This window comes from Ips typographus, linkage group LG1 (genome assembly GCF_016097725.1).
Source record: "Ips typographus isolate SLU linkage group LG1, UJ_Ityp_2.0, whole genome shotgun sequence".
In the NCBI taxonomy this organism is placed as follows: domain Eukaryota; kingdom Metazoa; phylum Arthropoda; class Insecta; order Coleoptera; family Curculionidae; genus Ips; species Ips typographus.
Window position 1 is genome coordinate 19,450,370 of NC_138422.1, and position 24,156 is coordinate 19,474,525.

At 33.9% G+C, this 24,156-nt stretch overlaps 2 protein-coding genes across 2 annotated transcripts in view; one reads left to right on the top strand and one right to left on the bottom strand.

The window, feature by feature from the left end:
• The window catches only part of LOC145731918 (trissin receptor-like), a 394,457-nt gene that overhangs the window by 147,417 nt on the left and 222,884 nt on the right, over window positions 1-24,156 (bottom strand). The window lies entirely within an intron of this gene.
• Window positions 19,916-23,342, top strand: LOC145734929 (uncharacterized). Its single transcript, XM_081988610.1, has 2 exons — window positions 19,916-20,082; window positions 21,055-23,342. The coding sequence occupies exons 1-2, from the start codon at window positions 20,031-20,033 to the stop codon at window positions 23,262-23,264; spliced, it is 2,262 nt and encodes a 753-aa protein (XP_081844736.1). The 5' UTR covers window positions 19,916-20,030; the 3' UTR covers window positions 23,265-23,342.

Sequence of the window (24,156 nt, forward strand, 5' to 3'; positions counted from 1 at the left end):
TCTTTCGTTAAATTATTATAGTAAAGTACTTTTTCGACTACTGACTTTGAAAGTACCTCATATACGCTTCCATTTCAAAGCAGAAAGTGGTTATTTGTTTGTTATAGTTGTCCTTCTACAACTCACATTCAGTCGTCGAAAAAATATCGTCTATATTTCGAGCCGAAAGTACTTTTGCCGCTTTTACATGATTGCAGCGTTCGGCTTCCCCTCAAGCTGCAATTTTCATGTGCAAGCGGCAAATAACTACTTTCCGCTCTTAATATAGAATATACTATTACCGTACTAGAGCGGAAAAGTGCTACTTCCGCCATGAAAAATCGTAGGAAATAGTGTCACGTTAAGGGTTGGTTGAGGGGGAAGAATACGCAGGATTCCACAGGTAACCCACTTTTATTAAGTAATTGTGCCTTATTGTCTAGATAGTTATCTTACCACCAGATGGCCAAGATGGCTGGGAGCATGATGTGAAACTGGCTAGGCTGAAGATACACGGAGGGCAGCGCTTTAGCGGTGGTGAATGAACCCTAGACTTAGGTCCGAGGGCATTCACCGAGCCGGCAAAGACGTGAAGAACCTAACAAAGGGAGGTAAGTTGGAACGGCAACTTAAGCTGCGCGCCCACACTATTTCCTTTGCTAGGGCTGATCTAGGGTGTGGCACTTGGTCACCTACTGCTCCACGTTAAGTTCCACAATAGGCATACCCAGACTAACCCAGAGATCAGTCAGTGACTTCCCTCTGGGGAAGACCCCAGAGTTTGGTAATCTGTACGTGCTTTTGGTGCAGTATTTATACCCACATCATGACCCCAATTCGCCAATCTTGCTGACACAAACATTGTACTGGGGGAGACCGGGGCAACTTGGGGTAACGGCACCTAGTGTAATCTTTATGTTACAATAGTTATTCTATATTAAGAGCGGAAAGTACATATTTACGGCTTGCACATGAAAATTGCGAGTAAAAATGTCAATCATGTAATAGCGGAAAAAGTACTTTCGGCTCGAAATATAGACGATATTTTTTCGACGACTGAATGTGAGTTGTAGAAGGACAACTCACATCATTTTCGTAGCTCGAACTCATTGTCACCGATAAATCACTTTGACGGAATGTGTTTATTTCAAACAGGTATGTCAAGCATGGTTATGGAAATGCCGAAAAAGTTGGTGAGTAGATTTTTAGTAGAAAGCAAAAACGCTCTAGAGCAGAAAATGATTCAGTTTCTGCTCTCGCGCGGTGAATAACCACTTTCTGTTTTTAAATGGAAGCGTACATGAGGTACTTTCAAAGTCAGTCGTCGAAAAAAGTTTTTTAAGTCGGTTGTAATGTTTTGCTCTTAAGATTTTATACTTGACGATTATGTACTTTTAATCTTTTGTTTGATGTGACCTGTTTTAAACTTTGTGTTTTACTCAAATATGTTTTGAAATAAATGCCTTGAATTTGACTTGATTTGAGAAACATATAAAATATTTCATGTAATAGTTACTCATGTTTTTATTCTTATCAATATTACAAAAAAAAAGACGACCTGTTATTTGAAAATCCACAGTTATCTGGTTGTGACCTTCAAAACATAGTCAAAGTCATCACTTTGCACAATAAAAACCTTGGTCTTTTGAGTAGTTAGACAAACACTCGTAATATAATCAATATTTTATTATAGAGATTGTGGTTATACTTATTACTTGTTGTGCAACATCTGGTGACATCTGTACTTAACTCTGTGAGTTATAAAGTACAAATGGCTTTCCCAAATCTAGGAACAGCCCCATTAATGCCGCATCATTCGGTAAACACCGATCTTATTTGTTAAAAATGGTGAGGTTTAGTTATCTGACATTAATAAAATCAATTTTTAATTGAATTTATTATTTATTTCTTAAGCAATTTTTGTTAAATTTAAAATGTATTTGGTGAAAAAAGAAGGTAAAGCACTTAATATTGTAACATAGAAATTACACTATGTTCCGTTACCAAATATTGCCTCGGTCTCCCCCAGTACAATGTCGGTGTAAGCAAGATCGGCGAATTGAGGTCATGATGTGGGTATAAATACAGCACCAAAAGCACGTACAAATCACTGATCTCTAGGTTAGTCTGGGTATGCCTCTTGTACAACGCAACGTGGAGCATTAGGTGACCAAGTGCCACACCCGAGTATCAGCCCTAGCAAAGGAAATAGTGCGGTCGTGCAGCAAGAGGTGCCGCACCTACTTACCTCCCTTTGCTGGAACCATAACGACTTTACCGGCCCGGTGAATGCCCTCGGACACAAGTCTAGGGTTCATTCATCCCCGATAAATCGTTTGCCCTCCGTGAACCTTCCGTCTACTCGATCCTGCATCCCACATCATGCTCTTCGCCATCTTGGCAATCTGGGGGTAAGATTACTACCAGTACAGTACCAATTGATTTAACTTCTCAAACAAAGTGGGTTACCTGTGGAAACCTGAGTTTTCTTCCCTCTGGGCTACCCCTTAGAATGACGATATTAATTATTGTAAATAGCTTAAGCCAATCATTCCAAAAAAATCGAAAAAACTGTAAGCAAATCCTGTGAAAAACGTAAGATTGGATATTTTGGTATAATATTTTTTTGGTCTGGTAGAATTTTTGACCAATGAAAGTTATTACAATTATAGTAGTTTTTATGTGCTTTTTGAACACAGGTTGTTCACCACTTAATATTTAGAATTCCGAATTTGAAGTATGATCAGAATGTTAACTTTCCACTTCAACGTCATTAATGTCGTCTCAATCTCGTCAAATCCAGATAGCAGGTTTACTTGAGTGTAACTCAAACCGTCCAAGTTATTCACGAAATGTTCCAGTTCCTTCTTACTAAGACATTTGTAAATTTGTATGGAAACTACTTTTTACTCATAACCTTCGCTGTGTACACTTCTCGCAAAAAGATTTAGTACTGGAGGAATAGGTAAATTCACAATATTGGGCAAAGCCTATGTCTAGGGAAAATTCATGGTTTATTTTGCTCTGGGTCATCACTGACTCGGGAATACCAGTTGAGGTAATGAATTAAAATAATAAGTGTATACCCCAGTGCCGTTCTTAAGAATTTATTCATAATGTAGTGTTACAAAGGCCTCATAGCCAGATTAAGATTTCCTGAAATTTAGGGAAAAACGAAGGGTCACTATATAGAATTTCCCTAAATTTAGGAAAAAATGCACAACTTGGCAACACCGCATCCCAGGGGTGTCCCAAACTTACCCTCCCTAATACGAAGTCTCAACCCTCTAGGTCTTAAAATAAGGGAGTTTCCCATTTAACCCCATGTAAAATGCAAATCCACAAAACAGCTACTTTTGGACATGGTCCGGTATCTTTAAACTTGGATCGGCGCATCGGATGGAATGTTCGCGATACAATAAACGTTTACTAGACGTATAGCGGGAACATTCTGTGCATACAAGAACATTCGAGAATTGATCACCCACACATACAGGGTGTAACAAATTCGAGGCATTAGCGTTGCTATCTCAGAAACTATAGATGATAGAGCTTTAGTTAAATGGAGGCAAAGTTGCGCATTTTATTTCTTAATAATTTGGTAAAAAAAAATCAAAAAATGTTCATTACATCCGGAGATATCCGACAAAAACCGAAAAAGTCAAATTTCTATTTTATTTTTTTACCACTTTATTATTGATTATTTTAGAAGCAATGGCACCTTCTGGAGGCATTTTTTTGTGCTCTTCAAGAAAATAGTTTTAGTTTTTAGATGCGACGTTTCGTTTTTTAGAAACCATCATCAACTTCAATTTTTCAAATACGCACCTGAACTTTTTATTTTGTTTTTTAGTAGGTACAGACTTTCCGAAACTAACGATGTGTCAAAAAAATCCTAATGTTTTACGTACTTGGTACATTAAGTTTTTTAACTAAATTAAGCAATTGAAATTGATATTTTGTCAGAATGAGTAAATAATTTGGTTTGATATAATTTAATAATTAGGTTCATTGCTGCTTCGAAAAAGGGAGAAAGTTTCTTATGGTACTTTTCATTCGTTTAAAAAAATATGTTTTTGATTAATTATTTATTTTTCAGATATTCACATGTTTGAATATTCGATGTTGACTTTTGATAAAACAGATTCAACTTTATTTTTGGTATTAAAAAGAAAAAATATAATTAGTAAATCATATCAAACTAAATTATCTTTTCATTATGACAATATATCAATTTGAATTGCGTAATTTATTTAAGAAACTTTAAGTACCAAGTGCGTAATAGATTAGATATATTTTTTTGATAAGTGTGACACATAATTAGTTTCGTAAGGTCTGTAGCTACTCAAAAACGAAATAAAAAGTTCAGGTCCGTATTTGAAAAAATGAAGTTGATGATGGTATCTAAAAACGAAACGTCGGAGCTGAAAACTAAAACTATTTTCTTGAAGAGCACAAAAAAGTGCCTCCAGAAGGTGCCATTGGTTTTCTAAAATAATCAATAATAAAGTGGTAAAAAATAAAATAGAAATTAGACTTTTTCGGTTTTTGTCGGATATCTCCGGATGTAATAAACATTTTTTGAATTTTTTTTAACCAAATTATTAAGCAATTAACTTCGCAACTTTGCCTCCATTTAACTAAAGCTCTATCAACTATAGTTTCTGAGATAGCAATGCTAATGTCTCGAATTTGTAACACCCTGTATATAAACCGACTGCCGACGGACAGTCAGTTGTGAGTGGTGAAATAGCAGTGGCGCGATAAAGCAAGGAACGAAGTAGTAAAGTGGTAAAAGTTACTTTAGAGGTTTAAAAAGTGATTACTAGTGTTGTAAATTGTTGTGTAATGAGTAAATAAAGTTTGTTGAGTTAATTCAAAGTCTCACTTATCAAAAAGAACCCAGTAAAGTGTAACAGTAGGATCAATTTGATCTAAATATCAGCCGACCAAGCAGAAAATTCAATGAAACTTATGCAGACCTAGTGCCGATTGGCGGAAGAACTTTACAATAAAATAAACAGATAAACTCATAATATTTACAATTAATGTTCGACTTGCTGTCAAAATTATTACAATTCATCGACAGCAGACCTTAAAGTACTGGGTGTTTCTTAGCATTGAATTAATCTATAGCCTGATAATTATAACAAAAAAGTTTTCGAAAAATCTGATTAAATTTTCAAATGGAACAGTACAGGAAAAAATATGATAACTAACCTAACTTAACCTGTGCCTCGGGCTGCGTATTTCTGTTCTATACTATGTATATACCTTATATTTATCAAATTTTATCCTATTATTAGTCAATTATTCAACGCTTAGCAACGATGTAAACAATTTTTTATTCACTAGATTTTTAATAGTTATTTATACAACAAGGGACTGAAACCATTTTTCGAAGAACTTAGGCCACTCGCTACGCTCGTGGACCTAATTGATCTTTTCGTGAATAAACCGGTTCAAGTCACGTGTTTTATACAATATTTTATTAAATTTCGACTTCTATTAAATTTGCGAGATCCATAGATGTGACATTGATGTTGTTGGATTTAGAATTTTTTTCTTCTAATTTTGGCATATAAAGTGACACTTTTCAAAACTGATTAAAGTGACAAAACGTTTTACTTATCGTAACTAGTTACGAAAAGTATCATTTTATGTAACTAGTTATGAAAAGTTCATTTCATCACTCTCTGTTTTTATGCATTTCCGTAGAAACATATGGGCGATATCCATCATAACATGTCGTTGTCACAGTTTATACAAGGTGCTATGAAAGTGAATATTTGTGTTAAATCACTTTAAAAGATGGTTTTTACCGCTTTTTGGTCAAAATTAGAAAAAATTATGTATGCAACACGTTTCGAAAATGTCTTATTGTGTAACTCATTCAAATTGTAGGACCTCGCTGCGCTCGCCCTACAAACATTCATTCGTTACACAAAATCGATCTTTTTGTAACTGGTTACATAAATAGCTATTAAACATCTAGTGAATAAAAAAATACGACCTCAGTGTAAATAGCTAATTACGCATAGTTTTCTTTTACGTAATGACCCTCTTTACGCACAGTTGTTGTTTGTCATTGGATATATACCCTGATTGTTATAACTTTAGTTGCACTTTATATTTTTTAAAAATTTTTTATATATAATATATATATATTATAAAGCTGTAAAAAGAACGCATAGCTATAAAAAAAGCTCACAGTTTATCCGACGTCTTCCACAAGTAGTGCAACTCTTGGAGAAACCAGCATTTTCAGGTGAGTCCCGCCAAGACGGTTCTACACCAGTGTGCACACAAAATAGTCGAAAGAAGCATCTCCAAACGAGCTTACGTTAAGAAGTGTACAGATGTGCCAGAAGAGCACGCAAAGGACAAAAGATGATGAAACTAAGGGATTGAGTTTGCCGCTTAGCGAGTACTGTGCCAAGAGGAGGCACTCTGATGAGATAAAGTCTAAGTCTAGGTCATGCGTTTCCAACTAGATGATGGTGCCCAAAGGAGTGTCCAATACAATGTGCAGTTGACGTAAATTTTGGCCAAAAATGAGACCAAGAAGATAGACGAAACACAAGGTTGAAAAGTGACCCAATGAAAGGATTAATAATTTTTTGTGTCTGAAAACATTATCTAGGAATCGGAAAGTAGTTTTAAGAGAAAAGTGTATACATTTTTTGAATCCCATACCCTCCCTAGCAAATAACAGCCGTTCCAGCTTACCTCCCTTTATTACCAAAGCGACTTAGTGGGATCGGTGAATGCCCTCGGACGTGAGTCCAGGGTTCTATTCATTAAAAGAGCAAATCCCCCGCTAAGCGTTCGCCCTCCGCGCTCTCTGTACGTTTTAGACAATAAAGCGAGTTACCAATGAACCGAGTATTCTTCCCTCTGAGTTACCCTCTAATGTGGCAATATTTTATACCTTATTCTTACTTTTTCATCATCAGCCCTAATCATACATCTTTGGATATAGGCTTCCTCTTCTTTCCTCCATGCCTTTCTATCGTTGGCGGTTTGTGTCCATTTTATTCCAGCGTTCTTTTTCAAGTCATTTCATCATCGCATTTGTGGTGTTCCTTTTTACGTTTATTACTCCACTGTCTCAGCTGTAGAATAATTTTTGTATATTTTTTCTACGAGGAACCCCAGACTTAATTTATTTTGCAATATAAATATAAATTCAGTTTTGACACAAGCTTGTTGTATGGACAGTTTTCTGTCATATTTAATTTTAATACCTCACTGTAACAAGTTTTAAAACGGGTGTTCCGATTCATTCTGCGTTAAGCACGACAAACTAATAGAGATTCTTCAAGCTACGGGAATAGACAAAGAAGAAATCATAATCATTTCACAGTTATACTGGCATCAAACGGCAGAAGTTAAAGTTGAGCAATCAACATCAGAGGCAATTATAAGTGAGGCAGGGCTGTATATATGGCTGAAACTATTTTTAGAGAAGCGCTGCAGGGGGTCCAAAGAGGAATCAAAATAAATGGAGTCATTGTTAACAATCTGAGATACGCCGACGCCTGTATTGTGCTGGCAGATAACCTGGCCGATTTACAAGACTTAATGAACCGTATAGTAAGCCACAGTGAAACGGGCATGGACTATTCACAAATGCGTCCAAAACTAAGCTTCTTGTTTTTTCAAAGACGAACATAGTTGCCAATTTGTCCATTAACAATATACAGATAGAACAAGTAAATTCATTCAGATATCTAGGGACTATCACTAATATTCAGTGCGACCCCAAGATCGAAATAAAAGCACGAATTGAGCAGGCCAGAAAAACATTTATTGATATGAAGCAATTTTTCACGAGATCCGAACTGAGCCTAGAACTTAGAATGCGCATGATCAGATGTTATATATTTTCAACCTTGTTATATGGTAGTGAAGGATGGACTCTCGATGCGACTACAGAGAAAAAGCTGGACGCTTTTGAGATGTATAGTCAAAATTTTACCCTTTGAGAATGACGTCAAGCAGGTGAAGAAACACGCATGTCTGGAATTAGATCACAAATTTTAACCTACAAATGCTTTGAAAAATGAGTGACCATGAGAGTTTCAGTTGACATCTGGAAACTGTTTCTTTTCGTACTCGAAAAAAAGCAGCACATTTAGAATTAGCATTTGGGCCTTCTCATTGTAGCGCAGCATTTTTATACCTTTGATATTCGTTTAAATCAAAGTGACAGTAAATGTCAACGTTTTTAATTTGACAGGACGACAAAATTAACCACGTGCCTTTTTTGCTAAAATTGTTTATTTCACATGTTTGATATGCGAGAAACAAAGATGTAAAAAGATGACGTCATTCTCAAAAGGTAAAAATCCAACTATATTTATACCGCCGTATGTTAAGAATAGCGTGGGTGCAGAGAATCACCAACTTGGAAGTCCTTGCGCTGATGGGAAAATCAAAAGAACTGATCCTGATCGTTAAGGAAAAAAAACGGGATACATAGGCTTGAGACTGATCATTGAAGGAAAAATACAAGGAAAAAGATCAGTAGAAAGAAGACAAAACTCCTGGCTGAAAGACTTAAGAAGATGGTTTGGAGGTACCTCAATTGACATCTTCAGAGCTGCTACATCCAGAATAATGATTGCCAACCTCCGGCGGGAGACGGCGGATTAAGAAGAAGAAGAAAAAGTTCCGATTCATAAAAACAAAATTCGACGGTGCGCGTGCTCAATATTCAGCTTGGTTGGTGCGCGTGCGCAAAATACAATTTTGCAAAATAGATACTTTCCACACGCGAGTAGAAAAAAAAAATCTAATTTATATGAGTTGCGAAAGCAGGACTTTACATTTGGCGGTAGGTAAAATATAGTACGTCACAGGTGCTCTAAGGCATTTAACTCACTCAGGGATATTGTTTAAGATTTCATGACCTCTCTGTTTAAGACAGTCGACTGTGTTTTTCTCTGTAATGGCAAAATTTCCAGAATTAAGTTGATCTAAAAACATCATTAAAAAAAAATCCGAGAACAAAGCAACGCAAACACTTGAAAATGCTACTACATTTAAGGAATGCACACACTGCCGCGAATAATTCGGTGCGACGGCGAAATTTTCGCCTCGCGAAATATTCGTCGACTCAAAGTCTTTGGCGTATAACGAGGAGCAACAAACTGGCGCGAAAATTTCGCCTGGCGATTACGAAACTCCAGCGAATTTTATTTCTTTCGCGACAAGCCGCGTTTTCTGTCGTTTTCGTTGCGAATCAAAGATGGCTTCAACTGAAATGATAATAGAGTTTGTGAAGAAATATCCGATTTTATACGATTTAAGTCTTCTCGTAAATTGGTAGTGTTCTCGTAAATTGGTATATCGTTTTTCGATGTCATCTTTAATTAGATTTAATATTTCATCAAAACAAGCAATGTCCATTCTGAAATATTTATAAAAACGCTTTATATCTAGTCGCAGTTGTGGCATGAGTGTATGAAATTCGCCTTTTTCTTTTCTTTCCAAATTTATACCATGTGTCCAGAGCTTTTTTCTAAAAAAAAAAATACCAACTTTAGCACAAAATGTTACTTTTTATTACTCAATTGACGTTAAACATTTTCCTGCCCTGTAAATGTTAAGGCGCTACTGAATTAAAGTTCCCACATAATTATATTTAATAAAAAATTGTTAGAATGCCTTACTTTTCACCTTCCTCATCTTCTAAAGCAGCCAATAATACTATTGCTTCTTCTTCAGAGCTTGAAGAATCCATCTTTCTATATAATCAGTTAAAAAATATGTCTTATGAAATTTTTGCGCAAGTGTACCCACATATTTTGACTTCCTACGTGTCGCGAAATTTTCGCGCAAATGTGATAGGAGAGACGAATTTCTCTACCGCCTGTGTCGCGAAATATTCGCTTCGTTATCGCGGCGAATCAATTCGCGTCAATGTGTGCATTCCTTTAAGGAATGTGTGCATTCCTTTAAGGAATGCACACATGACATTATAATTTAGTGAATTGTTGTCTAAAAAAGTTACCTACTTACGTACTTTCACACCATTTTCTGGATTCATCTACATATGAAATCTTGTTTTAATTCAGCAAGACTTCAAATTTTATAGAACATTTGTCTGAACTAATGTGGCCTAGAGAAAGAGATACCAGGACCAGAATAAAAACACCAAAAGCTGTAGCTTGAAGTATTTTTTGTACTACCTATGGTCTTGAGCGCTTTTACCGAAAACGGTAATTGAGCACAAACGCCGGCAAAATTTATACGAGGAAATATGATATCGATTTAGACTGGGGTGGAGAAATGCCTGAATTAGTGTAATCATTTGGCATTGGCTCTACTGTTGATATTCGAATATTAACAGTTCTTGATTCTACTTTTCCTTCAAGCTGACGAGCATTTTGAAGCTTGCTTCCCAAAGCCAGGACGGTTTCAACCAAAGTGTAAGTTCTGATGCGTCGCAAACGGAACTTATCTGACGATACGTGTATATTTATCATGAAAATGATGTCACATGCCTGATGAAGCCAATAAGCAAAAACCGATGTCGCCGAATTAACATCCTTTTTTGTTTCAATTATTTTCTAATAGTTGGGCATGTTGGCGGTTAAGAATGAGTCTCTATTTTTCTTAGTTTTTGGTATACTATCTGGTAGCAATATTAAGACTTACACCATGATATCTGTTTTTTTATTCCAATGGTTAGTCTATTTATATCAGGGTGTTTAATAACTGACATCACATAACCTATTTTCTTTGCTTGCGATGTTCCAGCAACATCATTCCCATAATTGAGGTTCACTAAGTTTTGGTTATTATGTTGAATCATATTTGCAAGCACATTTTAATGTTGTATCTTTGGAGATTTTTGAGAGAGAAGTTTGATATTTTCACGGTGTATTTACCAGCAAACATCGATCATATCAATCATTGTTCAAATTGATCCAATATCATTTGATTTTTTTGTTGAGACTAACACTAATATTTACGAGTTTTGTATAGTTTTATTTCTTCTTTTCATAAATTATTTGTACATCTCGATTCGCACCCAATATCAAAATTGAATATGCCAAACCAAAAATACCTCATTTAAATTAAAAGAGCAAAAATAATAGCATAAATATAAATCACAACACGCAATCAATCACCGATCGTATTACTTACTGCTTGAAACTTTCTTTGAAAACAAAAGCTTATAATCCCTGATATCAAACTAGTTAAAAATTACCTTCATATAAGAAATGATTTATTGTTGCTTGGTTCAGTTACTAGTTGAGTTGGCATTAAGACCAAATATTCAAAAGTCATTGATTTGTTTAAAATGAAGTTAAATTGTGTGATATTTGTCATTTGGATTTACACTGTAATAGGAGGTATGTTAGTTCATCAATTTTGTAATAAAAAGAAAACATTTTAAATTAAATGAAATCTTTCTAGAAGAACAAACAATTTTCAGAAGCATAAGGTCACATTTTTGAAACATAGAAATGTATTAGAGTGACTGTTATTTTAAATTCTTAGTAAAATATAATCTTCATATAAACAAGTTTTTTCCAGATGAAGTATATTAAATTTGTAATAAAAATTTAGAAATTTTAGTGTTCAAAAGATTATATTTCTTAAAAACGTTGGTACATAAATAGCTATTCTGTTTCTACAAAAACTTAATTTTATTTTTCTAGTCTGACACTTGGACTTACTGTGCTACTATTGTAAAATATTACAAAGATTACTTACGACGAGTAAGTCCGTTCTACTGAAAAGCTTTTAATTTGAGCATTTCGGTCTATCAATTAGAAAGTATATCTCAAATGCTTGAATAACTTTCGGTTGGAGCAACAGGGTGTTCTGATATAATTGAGCCGAAACAGAAACAAACATTTTGAGACTAATCATAGACAATTAAGAAAGATGAGTCTAAGGCGACATTTTAGTAACGCCTTTTACGTTTAGCCTCATTTTAGTTTCACCTCAGTTAACTTGCAATTTTAATATACAGGGTAATTCAAATTCGACTCTCACCATTGGGATCACACATTGGGAAGTTTAAATTGGGACAAAGTCGCTTATTTAAAGTTAAACCAAATACCGTTTTAAAAATTTCGATTTTCCTAGTACTTCCGAAGATATCCGAAAAAAACTGAAATTTTGGTTTTTTGTTTTTATTTATTTCTAACCTTATTTGAAGAGATATCCCAAAAGCGAAAAAACATTTTAATTGCCACTTTTTATCAGCTATACGATGACGGTTTCGCATTTGAGGCCCGACGTTTCGTCTGCCGGCAGTCATCATCAACTTTCCTTTTTCTTATGGGCGACCAATTAAATTTTTAAACGTGAAAATAGTACGTTTAATTCTAATTTCAGTGATGTATGACAACTTATGATTTGCTTCATAAATGACGAAATAGTTTAATAAGAACTAATTTTACTTCAAGAAGTCGGCTTTGAATTTATGAGAAGTTTTATGAACATGACAGATTCTGTCAAACGCGATTATTTAGACTGCACTATTATCAATCAATTTTTTTTTTAATGAAAAACTTTATTACTCACTTTTACACATTATTTTTATTTTAAGATTTATTATGAATTTAATACGAGCACTTTGAGAGCAAATCAACGTACTGACTTTATGTTTACAAGTGAGAGGTCATCATTTTAAAAACTTCAGCTTTTTTAAGTTTTATTTTTTTCTATAACGTTAAGTGTAGATTAGATTAACCTTGGTTTTTTAAAAAACAACAAATTTTAGCACAAATGAAACTTTTTCTTAGGATACTATACTGACCGCCGCCATTTTGGATTTAAATCTGTCAAAGTGGCCATTGTTAGTAATTTTGGAATGTAGAATACGAATCCGGTGTTTTGTCACGGACCTTAAAATTATGACATTTTTGGTTTTCAAAATATGGCACCCGTAAAAATGACATTTTGACTAATGACACTTTACCTCACATATCTACCATTATTCTAAACTAATAAAGGCAGTTAAAGACAATTTTCAAAATTCAAACATTTAAAAAAAAAATTATGGGGTATCCCATATAAAAGCGTCAAAAAATCAGTTTTCTTTTTTTTTAAAGGTCAACCGGTGAGTTGTACGGAAAAATGTTATTTTTAATAAAAAAAAGAAAAAAAATTCACACTGCTCACTTAAACCGTTTTTGAGAGATTTAGCAAAATCTCCGTAAAAAAGTAATCAAATTTGACGTCCTCTAGCGGCCAAACGGGGCAGCTTAACAGTGCGCGCTCAACGTCACGTGATAGCTTCATTCATTAGCTACCTACGATCATATGGTATGTCTACGGAATATTTCAAATAATCTACTAATTTTTGGAAAAATGCACCGACATTTTCTTCAAATGAAGGGTTTTCTCGTTCTACTATACTGACTATACAGGTGTCCAAGAGCACCCTGGACATAGGAGATTAACATGGGAAAACGATTTTGATTTTTTTGCGCCTGTACGGTTGATTTGATTGAAAAATCGTATTAATCACAGTTGTAGTACCTATCACGGACTAGTTTTCTGTATTTTTTTCGGATCTCTAACTTGAGCCCTTTCGTCGTAAAACACGAACAAAAATGAGAGAATTTAAACTTTTGGCCTGCACTGTATAGGCGGTTGTCGGGCAACGGGTAAACAGGTCATTGTTGCTGGTACGGTTGCTCGACAACCGCTTATACAGTGCAGGTAAAAAGTTAAAATTTTCGCATTTTTATTCGTGTTTTACGACGAAAGGGCTCAAGTTAGAGATCCGAAAAAAATACAGAAAACTAGTCCGTGATAGGTACTACAACTTTGATTAATACGATTTTTCAATCAAATCAACCGTACAGGCGCAAAAAAATCAAAACCGTTTTCCCATGTTAATACCCTATGTCCAGGGTGCTCTTGGACACCTGGTATATCAAGAGGTCATTTTAACTAATTTTGGCATGGAGAACATGAATATGGTGTCCGTTTTGTTGTAACTGCCGCCATTTTGTCATTGAATTTAAAATTAGGGCATTTTTGGTATTCCAAGCCAGCTAAGACAAAATTAATTTTTGATTGAGCTAATTTGTCTTTTATAAAGCAAATTATAAGTTGTTGTCATATATCGCTGAATTCACAATAAAATGCTGTATTTGGTCGTGTAACAATCCAATATGGTGTCCATAACAAAAACGAAAGTTGACGATGACTGCCGACAGACGAAACGTCGGGCGGCAAATATGAAACCGTCATCGTATAGCTGATAAATAGTGGCAATGAAAATGTTTTTTCGGTTTTGGGATATCTCTGCAAATAAGGATAGAAATTAAAAAACGCAAAAAATCATTTTTTCGGATATCGCCGGAAGTACATACTTGGCAATCGTAATTTTTAAAACGGGATTTGGTTCAGTTTTAAATTGGTCAACGTTGCCCCAATTTAAACTTTTTCGTACCATCTTCGTAAAAAGACAACACCATTAAATTAAAAACTCTATAAACGCAGAGAGGATTTAAAAAAATACACCTCAATATTGTATGTAGTGTACGAATATTGTTAGAGTGAAAAACGGCATTTACAAGAAAAGTTTAAGGTTTTCATAGAAAAGCTGATAACTTTGTTCCAATTTGGATACATGCACGACAAAAATTGTTGCCGTATAAAATTATAAACATGAATTCTCCGCATTGTAAAGGAATAAAAAATTATTAATTTCTAATTACATGTTCAAAGAATACAAAAATATTATGTAATTTTAGTAAATTAATTTTATTTCTAAATACAAACCCGCGCCAATTCTCATTGAAACCTGCGTTTCTCTTATCCTGACAGCACTACTGCAACACTTCCACAAAACACATTTTGCTTCTAGGAAAATTTGTTTTCTAATTTGAATTTATGGTGTTTGATATAATGAATTCGTTTATGTTTATTATTAGTGCATTTGTGAAAGATGAAAGCTTTATCCAAATATGCGTAAAAAATAAAATATCAGTTGAAAATAGAGTTGGGCAGAAACTTTCTTGGAAAGTTTTCATTTACCGTCATTTTCCAAGCGTTAATTGTCATTTTTATCTTTCAGTTTAGTCAATACTCGCGTTTTATAATGCAAAACTAGTAAAACTAGTGTACTTTTATTCTATTCTATTAAATGTCATTGAAACAATAGGTCAATACACCAGTTTTGTCGGTTATCTGACATTATTGAATTGGATCACAGAGCATCAAGATAAAGACACCAAATGTCAATATTGTCAATGTCAAATACGTCATATAAACACAAACATTGCTAATTCGAAAGTTTCGGGTATCTGTCCGGAAAGTTTCGGGAAAAATAGGAAAATTCGCAGATTTGCCCAACTCTAGTTGAAAATACACTTCTGAGCAGTCTTTTTGACAAAAGTAATAAAATAAAAAATACAGCAATCTTAATTAACTCGATTCAGTTTTCACAGAAACGATAATACCAAAATATACAGTATGATTCGTTACAATAACCGCAATGATTATTAAACCATTTTACAACTCAAAGTTCTCAAAATCTTAGCCAAATTTGACATGTTGTTTGTAGCTATTTTGAAAGTAACTTAAAAACGACAACTGACAAAGCATTAAGCAGAACCAGGTGTTAATCTCGTATGTACTGGATTAAAAGCAGTGAACAGTAAAAAACATCCTGTGTTTTATTTGTTGCTGTAATACACCAACAAAACTTTCAAATTTACGTACGTAACTGTCATACGGCCACTAAAAGTGATCTGGAAAAATACTAATTTAATCTATAAATCAAGATAATACAAATTTATTGTTAAACCTCATTTTAAAAATAAACGCATGCATTCAATTACATCACAAAATCAAGTGTCATCGCACATTTTAAATCAAAGTGTTTATACAGGGTGATTCCAAAGTTGGTGCTTTCCTTTCACCTGCGAATAGGGCGTCAAAAAATTAGGTTTTTTTTCCTTTGACGCTTTTTCGAAATATGAACAATAACGAAGATATAAGGTGTCAAAGTTTTACTGAAACAATAAAAATTTAATGATTTTGGCCAAACCACTTGAAGTAATTAAACAACATTTTGTAGGTGTCAGTAGCTACGTGGAAAGCAAATTTTCCAAGAAACAACAATTTTCTTGCGTTTACCAGTGGCGCGCGTATCATTTGTTAATAAATAAAATAATAATAAAATATTACCCTACTGGTTGTTTTTTTTTTAACATAAAATTTATTATTGAATTCCTTGTTCAATTCTAAAAATAAAACCCCTTTTATTATTTTTCGCTACGACGCGACGCACCGTTTCCCAGTAAAAAAAATAAAAACCGTCTTAATGCGTGCCTAAAATTAAATGCTGTTTTAATTTAAAATGTCAAATTATTAAAACTTAGTTCAAAGGCGGCTGAAATCTTTTGTTTTTGTTTATGTCTGTTGATAAGGAATAACCTGTAGTTAGTTAAAATTAAATTTAAGTTATTTTTTATTTTGTTTTTTTTTCAGTAAAACTTTAACACCCTGTATCTTCGTTATTGTTCATATTTCGAAAAAGCGTCAAAGGAAAAAAAAAAACCTTATTTTTTGAAGCCCTATTCGCAGGTGAAAGGAAAGCACCAACTTTGGAATCACCCTGTAGATATTTTAAGATATTGGATATTTCCTTAATACATTAATTTGTTTTTGTCAACAAGAATAGTCTAATCCCTGATTGATATATGGGTTATTCACGCTATTCGTCACGAAAAACTGTGACTAAACTAATCAGTTTCAAGTAAAGCTAATATTTTACGTATCTTGTAAAATTATTTTCAAGATGTAACGAGGGTTAGCAAGTAAGACAGGACATCGGTTTTGTATTTAGGAAAATAAAAAAGATACATCGTAATACTACAGACTTACTACTTACTTACTATTTTTGAATACGTCTTCCAATGCCAAAGTGAATGGCTTTGGCAATGTTGTATTGACGTACTTCCCAATTTAATTTGATTTTGTCTGTTCGTATCTTCGATAATTTTTACTTGCATTGTTGCGTGCTCGTATATTTATAAATGTTTCTCATAAATAAAAATTCTTTGAGGTTAGATAATTGTCATTTTAAGGAATTATTAATGTAATTAAAGTTAGGTATTGTATTTGAATTTTTATTAGTGTTTTTGTTTTGCATTTTTACCGCAAACGCAGTAACTTTTCCCAAGTCGTGTTTATTTTGAAATTTGTAAGATTTAGGTTGCAGGAACATAATATATCACAATGCAATATTAATGGCCTTTTCAACAACTTTAGTCTAGAAAGTCAAGTTGTTAAGTGCGTGAAGTGATCATTTGTCGTACGGAATTTTATTGTGGAAAAACCAGTTTGTTACTTTATTGTTAATCTTTATACTAGCACAACTCCACTGAGAGCATATGGACGTCTACTTCAGTATACTCTGTAGAGTTTTATGGGATTCTAATAAAATGCAAATGAAAACAGAAGCGATGCTCTGTGATAATAATGGTATGTAATGTTAATTTTTAATAGATTTGAAGACATCTACTTAATTAAACCACATGTAAGTGTAAATATACCTCAAATGTAATGTGCACTAACAGTAACATTTTCACAGTACCTTCTTTCAGCAAAAGAACTCCCAGGATGAACGTTCCATAAGAGAACGAACTTCATTGTAAAACTTGTTTTTTACACTTGCTCACCAATTTAAATAGACTTTAATTACTTAACTTAAAATTAATTAACCTAACTTTAATTAATTTGTTACTAATTTAAACAAAAACGTATAAGCAATAAGCCGTATAATCCTCAGCTTGTATCAGAAATACCATTTTTAATTTCTGGGGAAAGATTAGTTTCTCATCTAATGGTGGCAATTCCGAGATTTTTTTAATAAGACATTAATTTGAAATAGATTTTTATATTAAAAAGCTCTTGTCTTATATACATGGTGTCCAGAAACTACTAGTCAAAAATTATGGGGTAAACAAAAGTATTCACAAGTCCACAAAACATGCGTCAGAATAATGAATTCAACAGTTTTCACAATTTGAAGGAAATTAAGATTACTAGTATTATATAAACGGAAACATATTAAAATAATAATTCTGTTTCACTCGTAATACCTTAGAAGCAAAGAGGCATACAGGGTAGTATACAATAGATGGTATTTTAGACTTTTATGGAAATCTAGACGTATGATCATTCTTAAATTGTGCGATCTAAAATAGTTTCATCGTTGCCATGCTAGTTGTATTAAAAAGTAATTGTGATTTTAAATGGAACACCATGTAGATTCTTATAAATTCAGAATCGCAACCTTTTTCTAATCATTTTTTGTTAATACACTTTTATGTCGATTTTTTACCGTTTCCGAGATTCTGCTACATTTAATGTTTGTGTATACACTATATTAATGGAATTGTTGAAGTAAAGTTGTGTTTTTAAATAGAACCTCCTGTATACTAATATTAAAAATAAAAGGCCATTAATATTGCATTGTGATATATTATGTTCCTGCAACCTAAATCTTACAAATTTCAAAATAAACACGACTTGGGAAAAGTTACTGCGTTTGCGGTAAAAATGCAAAACAAAAACACTAATAAAAATTCAAATACAATACCTAACTTTAATTACATTACATAATTGATTAAAATGACAATTATCTAATCTCAAAGAATTTTTATTTATGAGAAACATTTATAAATATACGAGCACGCAACAATGCAAGTAAAAATTATCGAAGATACGAACAGACAAAATCAAATTAAATTGGGAAGTACGTCAATACAACATTGCCAAAGTCATTCACTTTGGCATTGGAAGACGTATTCCAAAATAGTAAGTAAGTAGTAAGTCTGTAGTATTACGATGTATCTTTTTTATTTTCCTAAATACAAAACCGATGTCCTGTCTTAGTTGCTAACCCTCGTTACATCTTGAAAATAATTTTACAAGATACGTAAAATATTAGCTTTACTTGAAACTGATTAGTTTAGTCACAGTTTTTCGTGACGAATAGCGTGAATAACCCGTATATCAATCAGGGATTAGACTATTCTTGTTGACAAAAACAAATTAATGTATTAAGGAAATATCCAATCTTAAAATATCTACAGGGTGATTCCAAAGTTGGTGCTTTCCTTTCACCTGCGAATAGGGCTTCAAAAAATAAGGTTTTTTTTTTTTCCTTTGACGCTTTTTCGAAATATGAACAATAACCCAGATACAGGGTGTTAAAGTAAAAAATCGACATAAAAGTGAATTAACAAAAAATGATTAGAAAAAGGTTGCGATTCTGAATTTATAAGAATCTACATTGTGTTCCATTTAAAATCACAAGGTTTCTGATACTTTTTAATACAACTAGCATGGCAAAGATGAAACTATTTTAGATCGCACAATTTAAGAATGATCGTACGTCTAGATTTCCATAAAAGTGTAAAATACCATCTATTGTATACTACCCTGTATGCCTCTTTGCTTCTAAGGTATTACGAGTGAAATAGATTTATTATTTTAATATGTTTCCGTTTAATACTAGTAATCTTAATTTTCTTCAAATTGTGAAAACTGTTGAATTCATTATTCTGACGCATGTTTTGTGGACTTGTAAATACTTTTGTTTACCCCATAATTTTTGACTAGCAGTTTCTGGACACCATGTATATAAGACAAGAGCTTTTTAATATAAAAATCTATTTCAAATTAATGTCTTATTAAAAAAAATCTCGGAATTGCCACCATGAGATGAGAAACTAATCTTTCCCCAGAAATTAAAAATGGTATTTCTGATACAAGCTGAGGATTAAACGGCTTATTGCTTATACGTTTTTGTTTAAATTAGTAACAAATTAATTAAAGTTAGGATTAATATACCAGAAAAATAAGATTAAAAGAACATTAAGATGGCCACATCAACTGATCTCTAGTAAATATAAGTGGTAAGGCGACATAACTGATGTGAATCTGTTATTAATTTCTTAGTGGTCAGAAGAAATTTAAAGGTTTCTCTTATAAGTTTAAACCAAACGTTTAAGTGTATTTAAATTGGTGAGCAAGTGTAAAAAACAAGTTTCACAATGAAGTTCTCTTATGGAACGTTAATCCTAGGAGTTCTTTTGCTGAAAGAAGGTACTGTGAAAATGTTACTGTTAGTGCACATTACATTTGAGGTACATTTACACTTACATGAGGTTTAATTAAGTAGATGTCTTCAAATCTATTAAAAATTAACATTACATACCATTATTATCACAGAGCATCGCTTCTGTTTTCATTTGCATTGTATTAGAATCCCATAAAACTCTACAGAGTATACTGAAGTAGACGTCCATATGCTCTCAGTGTTGTGCTAGTATAAAGATTAACAATAAAGTAACAAACTGGTTTTTCCACAATAAAATTCCGTACGACAAATGATCACTTCACGCACTTAACAACTTGACTTTCTAGACTAAAGTTGTTGAACTTTAGTCTAGAAAGTCAAGTTGTAAGAGCAAGATTGATTCCTCATTTCCATTTTGAGTTTTCTTGCATTGATTTTTATATGGCTAGTGCAACAGAGTATAATATGCTCAACTATATGAAACCTTTATTTTCAACTAAACAATACGTTTCCTGCTTGAATATTGACTTTTTCGGGAGGTCTGTAGCTACTAAAAAACGAAGTAAAAAGTCCAGTACCGTATTTGAAAAATTGAAGTTGATGATGATATGTAAAAAATAAAACGTCGGAGTTGAAAACTAAAACTATTTTCTTGAAGAGCATAAAAAAGTGCCTCCAGAAGGTGCCATTGATTTTCAAAAAACTTAATAAACAACAATATTAAAGTGGTAAAAAAATAAAATAGAAATTTGACTTTTTCGATTTTCGTCGGATATTTTCGGAAGATTTTAACCAAATTATTTAGCAATAAAATGCGCAACTTTGCCTCCATTCAACTAAAGCTCTATCAACCATAGTTTCTGAGATAGCAATGCTAATGCATCGAATTTGTAACAGCTTGTATATTATGTCAATATCGATAAGTATTTCATTGTATGACACAGTATAGTATCTATATGATTACTCAGAATTGTTATTTAAGTGACAATTTTTTTTAGCACATGGAGATACCAACAACTTGAATGGAAACGATAAAGATGAGGACGTAATATTTTCGCTCGTAAAGACGGAAGGAAGCGAAAGTCGGTTAGTCATTGGATCAGAATTTAATCAAAGCGATGCCACCACTAATTCAACATCATCAAATGAAGCAAACAGCACTGACACTAGTACAAATACTACAACAGTTACCGCCGCTCCTAACAATACTACCGAATCAGCAAACGGTACAACTGTTACTGCTTCACCTATTACGAACAGTACTAGCGAAACAACAAACGGTACAACTGTTACTGCTTCACCTATTACGAACAGTACGAGCGAAACAACAAACGGTACAACTGTTACTGCTTCACCTATTACGAACAGTACGAGCGAAACAACAAACGGTACAACTGTTACTGCTTCACCTATTACGAACAGTACGAGCGAAACAACAAACGGTACAACTGTTACTGCTTCACCTATTACGAACAGTACGAGCGAAACAACAAACGGTACAACTGTTACTGCTTCACCTATTACGAATAGTACTAGCGAAACAACAAACGGTACAACTGTTACTGTCGCACCTGTTACGAACAGTACGAGCGAAACAACAAACGGTACAACTGTTACTGTCGCACCTGTTACGAACAGTACTAGCGAAACAACAAACGGTACAACTGTTACTGTCGCACCTATTACGAACAGTACTAGCGAAACAACAACCGGTACAACTGTTACTGCTTCACCTATTACAAACAGTACGAGCGAAACAACAAACGGTACAACTGTTACTGCTTCACCTATTACGAACAGTACGAGCGAAACAACAACTGTTACTGCTTCACCTATTACGAACAGTACTAGCGAAACAACAACCGGTACAACTGTTACTGCTTCACCTATTACGAACAGTACTAGCGAAACAACAACCGGTACAACTGTTACTGCTTCACCTATTACGAACAGTACTAGCGAAACAACAAACGGTACAACTGTTACTGCTTCACCTATTACGAACAGTACTAGCGAAACAACAACCGGTACAACTGTTACTGCTTCACCTATTACGAACAGTACTAGCGAAACAACAAACGGTACAACTGTTACTGCTTCACCTATTACGAACAGTACTAGCGAAACAACAACCGGTACAACTGTTACTGCTTCACCTATTACGAACAGTACTAGCGAAACAACAACCGGTACAACTGTTACTGCTTCACCTATTACGAACAGTACGAGCGAAACAACAAACGGTACAACTGTTACTGCTTCACCTATTACGAACAGTACGAGCGAAACAACAACCGGTACAACTGTTACTGCTTCACCTTTTACGAACAGTACTAGCGAAACAACAACCGGTACAACTGTTACTGCTTCACCTATTACGAACAGTACGAGCGAAACAACAAACGGTACAACTGTTACTGCTTCACCTATTACGAACAGCACTAGCGAAACAACAACCGGTACAACTGTTACTGCTTCACCTATTACGAACAGTACGAGCGAAACAACAAACGGTACAACCGTTACTGTCGCACCTGTTACGAACAGTACTAGCGAAACAACAAACGGTACAACTGTTACAGTCGCACCTGTTACGAACAGTACGAGTGAAACAACAAACGGTACAACTGTTACTGTCGCACCTGTTACGAACAGTACGAGTGAAACAACAAACGGTACAACTGTTACTGTCGCACCTGTTACGAACAGTACGAGTGAAACAACAAACGGTACAACTGTTACTGTCGCACCTGTTACGAACAGTACGAGTGAAACAACAAACGGTACAACTGTTACTGTCGCACCTGTTACGAACAGTACGAGCGAAACAACAAACGGTACAACTGTTACTGTCGCACCTGTTTCGAACAGTACTAGCGAAACAACAAACGGTACAACTGTTACTGTCGCACCTGTTACGAACAGTACTAGCGAAACAACAAACGGTACAACTGTTACTGTCGCACCTGTTACGAACAGTACTAGCGAAACAACAAACGGTACAACTGTTACAGTCGCACCTGTTACGAACAGTACGAGCGAAACCACAAACGGTACAACTGTTACTGTCGTACCGGTAACTAACAGTACTACCGACCCTAATGATAACATTGTAACAACGCCTAGTAGAGGCATTTTAAATAGCTTGTCCAACTCAGTTGTTATTTTAGGATTTTTGTGTTCTATATATGTACGAAACTTGTTATAACTTTATAATTATTTTTAGGATTTTTTTACGAAATGTATAATAACTAATATTAATAAACGCATACCAACAAGTATCTAACGTAAGCTGTATGCCTTGTCATAATTTATTTATTAGAATAGAATAATGATTTATTTAGCATAATGCTATATACAAAAACAATTACAAAGGGTATAAAAAACTTAAAATAAATTTAAAAAAATACATAGGAATCACAATATAAAAACTACAAAAAGTGTTCTCTAATTAATTTTTTAAAATTCTCGAGGTTGCTACAATCTTTAATATGATTCGGTAACATATTAAATTCCTGCAGTCCTTTATATAACATAGAATTATACAATTGACCAGTTTTACACGAATCAGACAATATAAAATCCGCAGAACCTCTAGTATCATACCGGTGAACATCTTTAAAAAACTTAAATCTTTCACAAATATACGACGGTAACATCTTATTTTTAATCTTAAACATAAAAACATGCACATTATATAACATTTTTTGTCTCACCGGTAAAATATTCAAAACGCCGATCTGTTGCACTTTAATATTGTCCTCATTGCACGATCGAACAATACGGATCGCACTAATCTTAAAAGCATGTAAACCATACAATAGGGTGGAACAAAACTGCAGGTGTGGTGCCGCCAGGCTATTATACAAAAGAAGCTTAGTTTCGAGTGAGAACTGTCTGCCCATCCTTGAAATAAAACCAACTTTTCTTGAAAATTTTCGTGTTACGTAATCTGCATGGTCGTGAAATTTCAGGCCGGAATCCAGAATCACTCCCAGATATTTAACTTGCTGCTCGTGCTTGATGGCGGTATTATTGATGACTATGTTTATACTATTCACATTCACATGTCTTAAGTTATACTTGCTGCCAAACAGAAC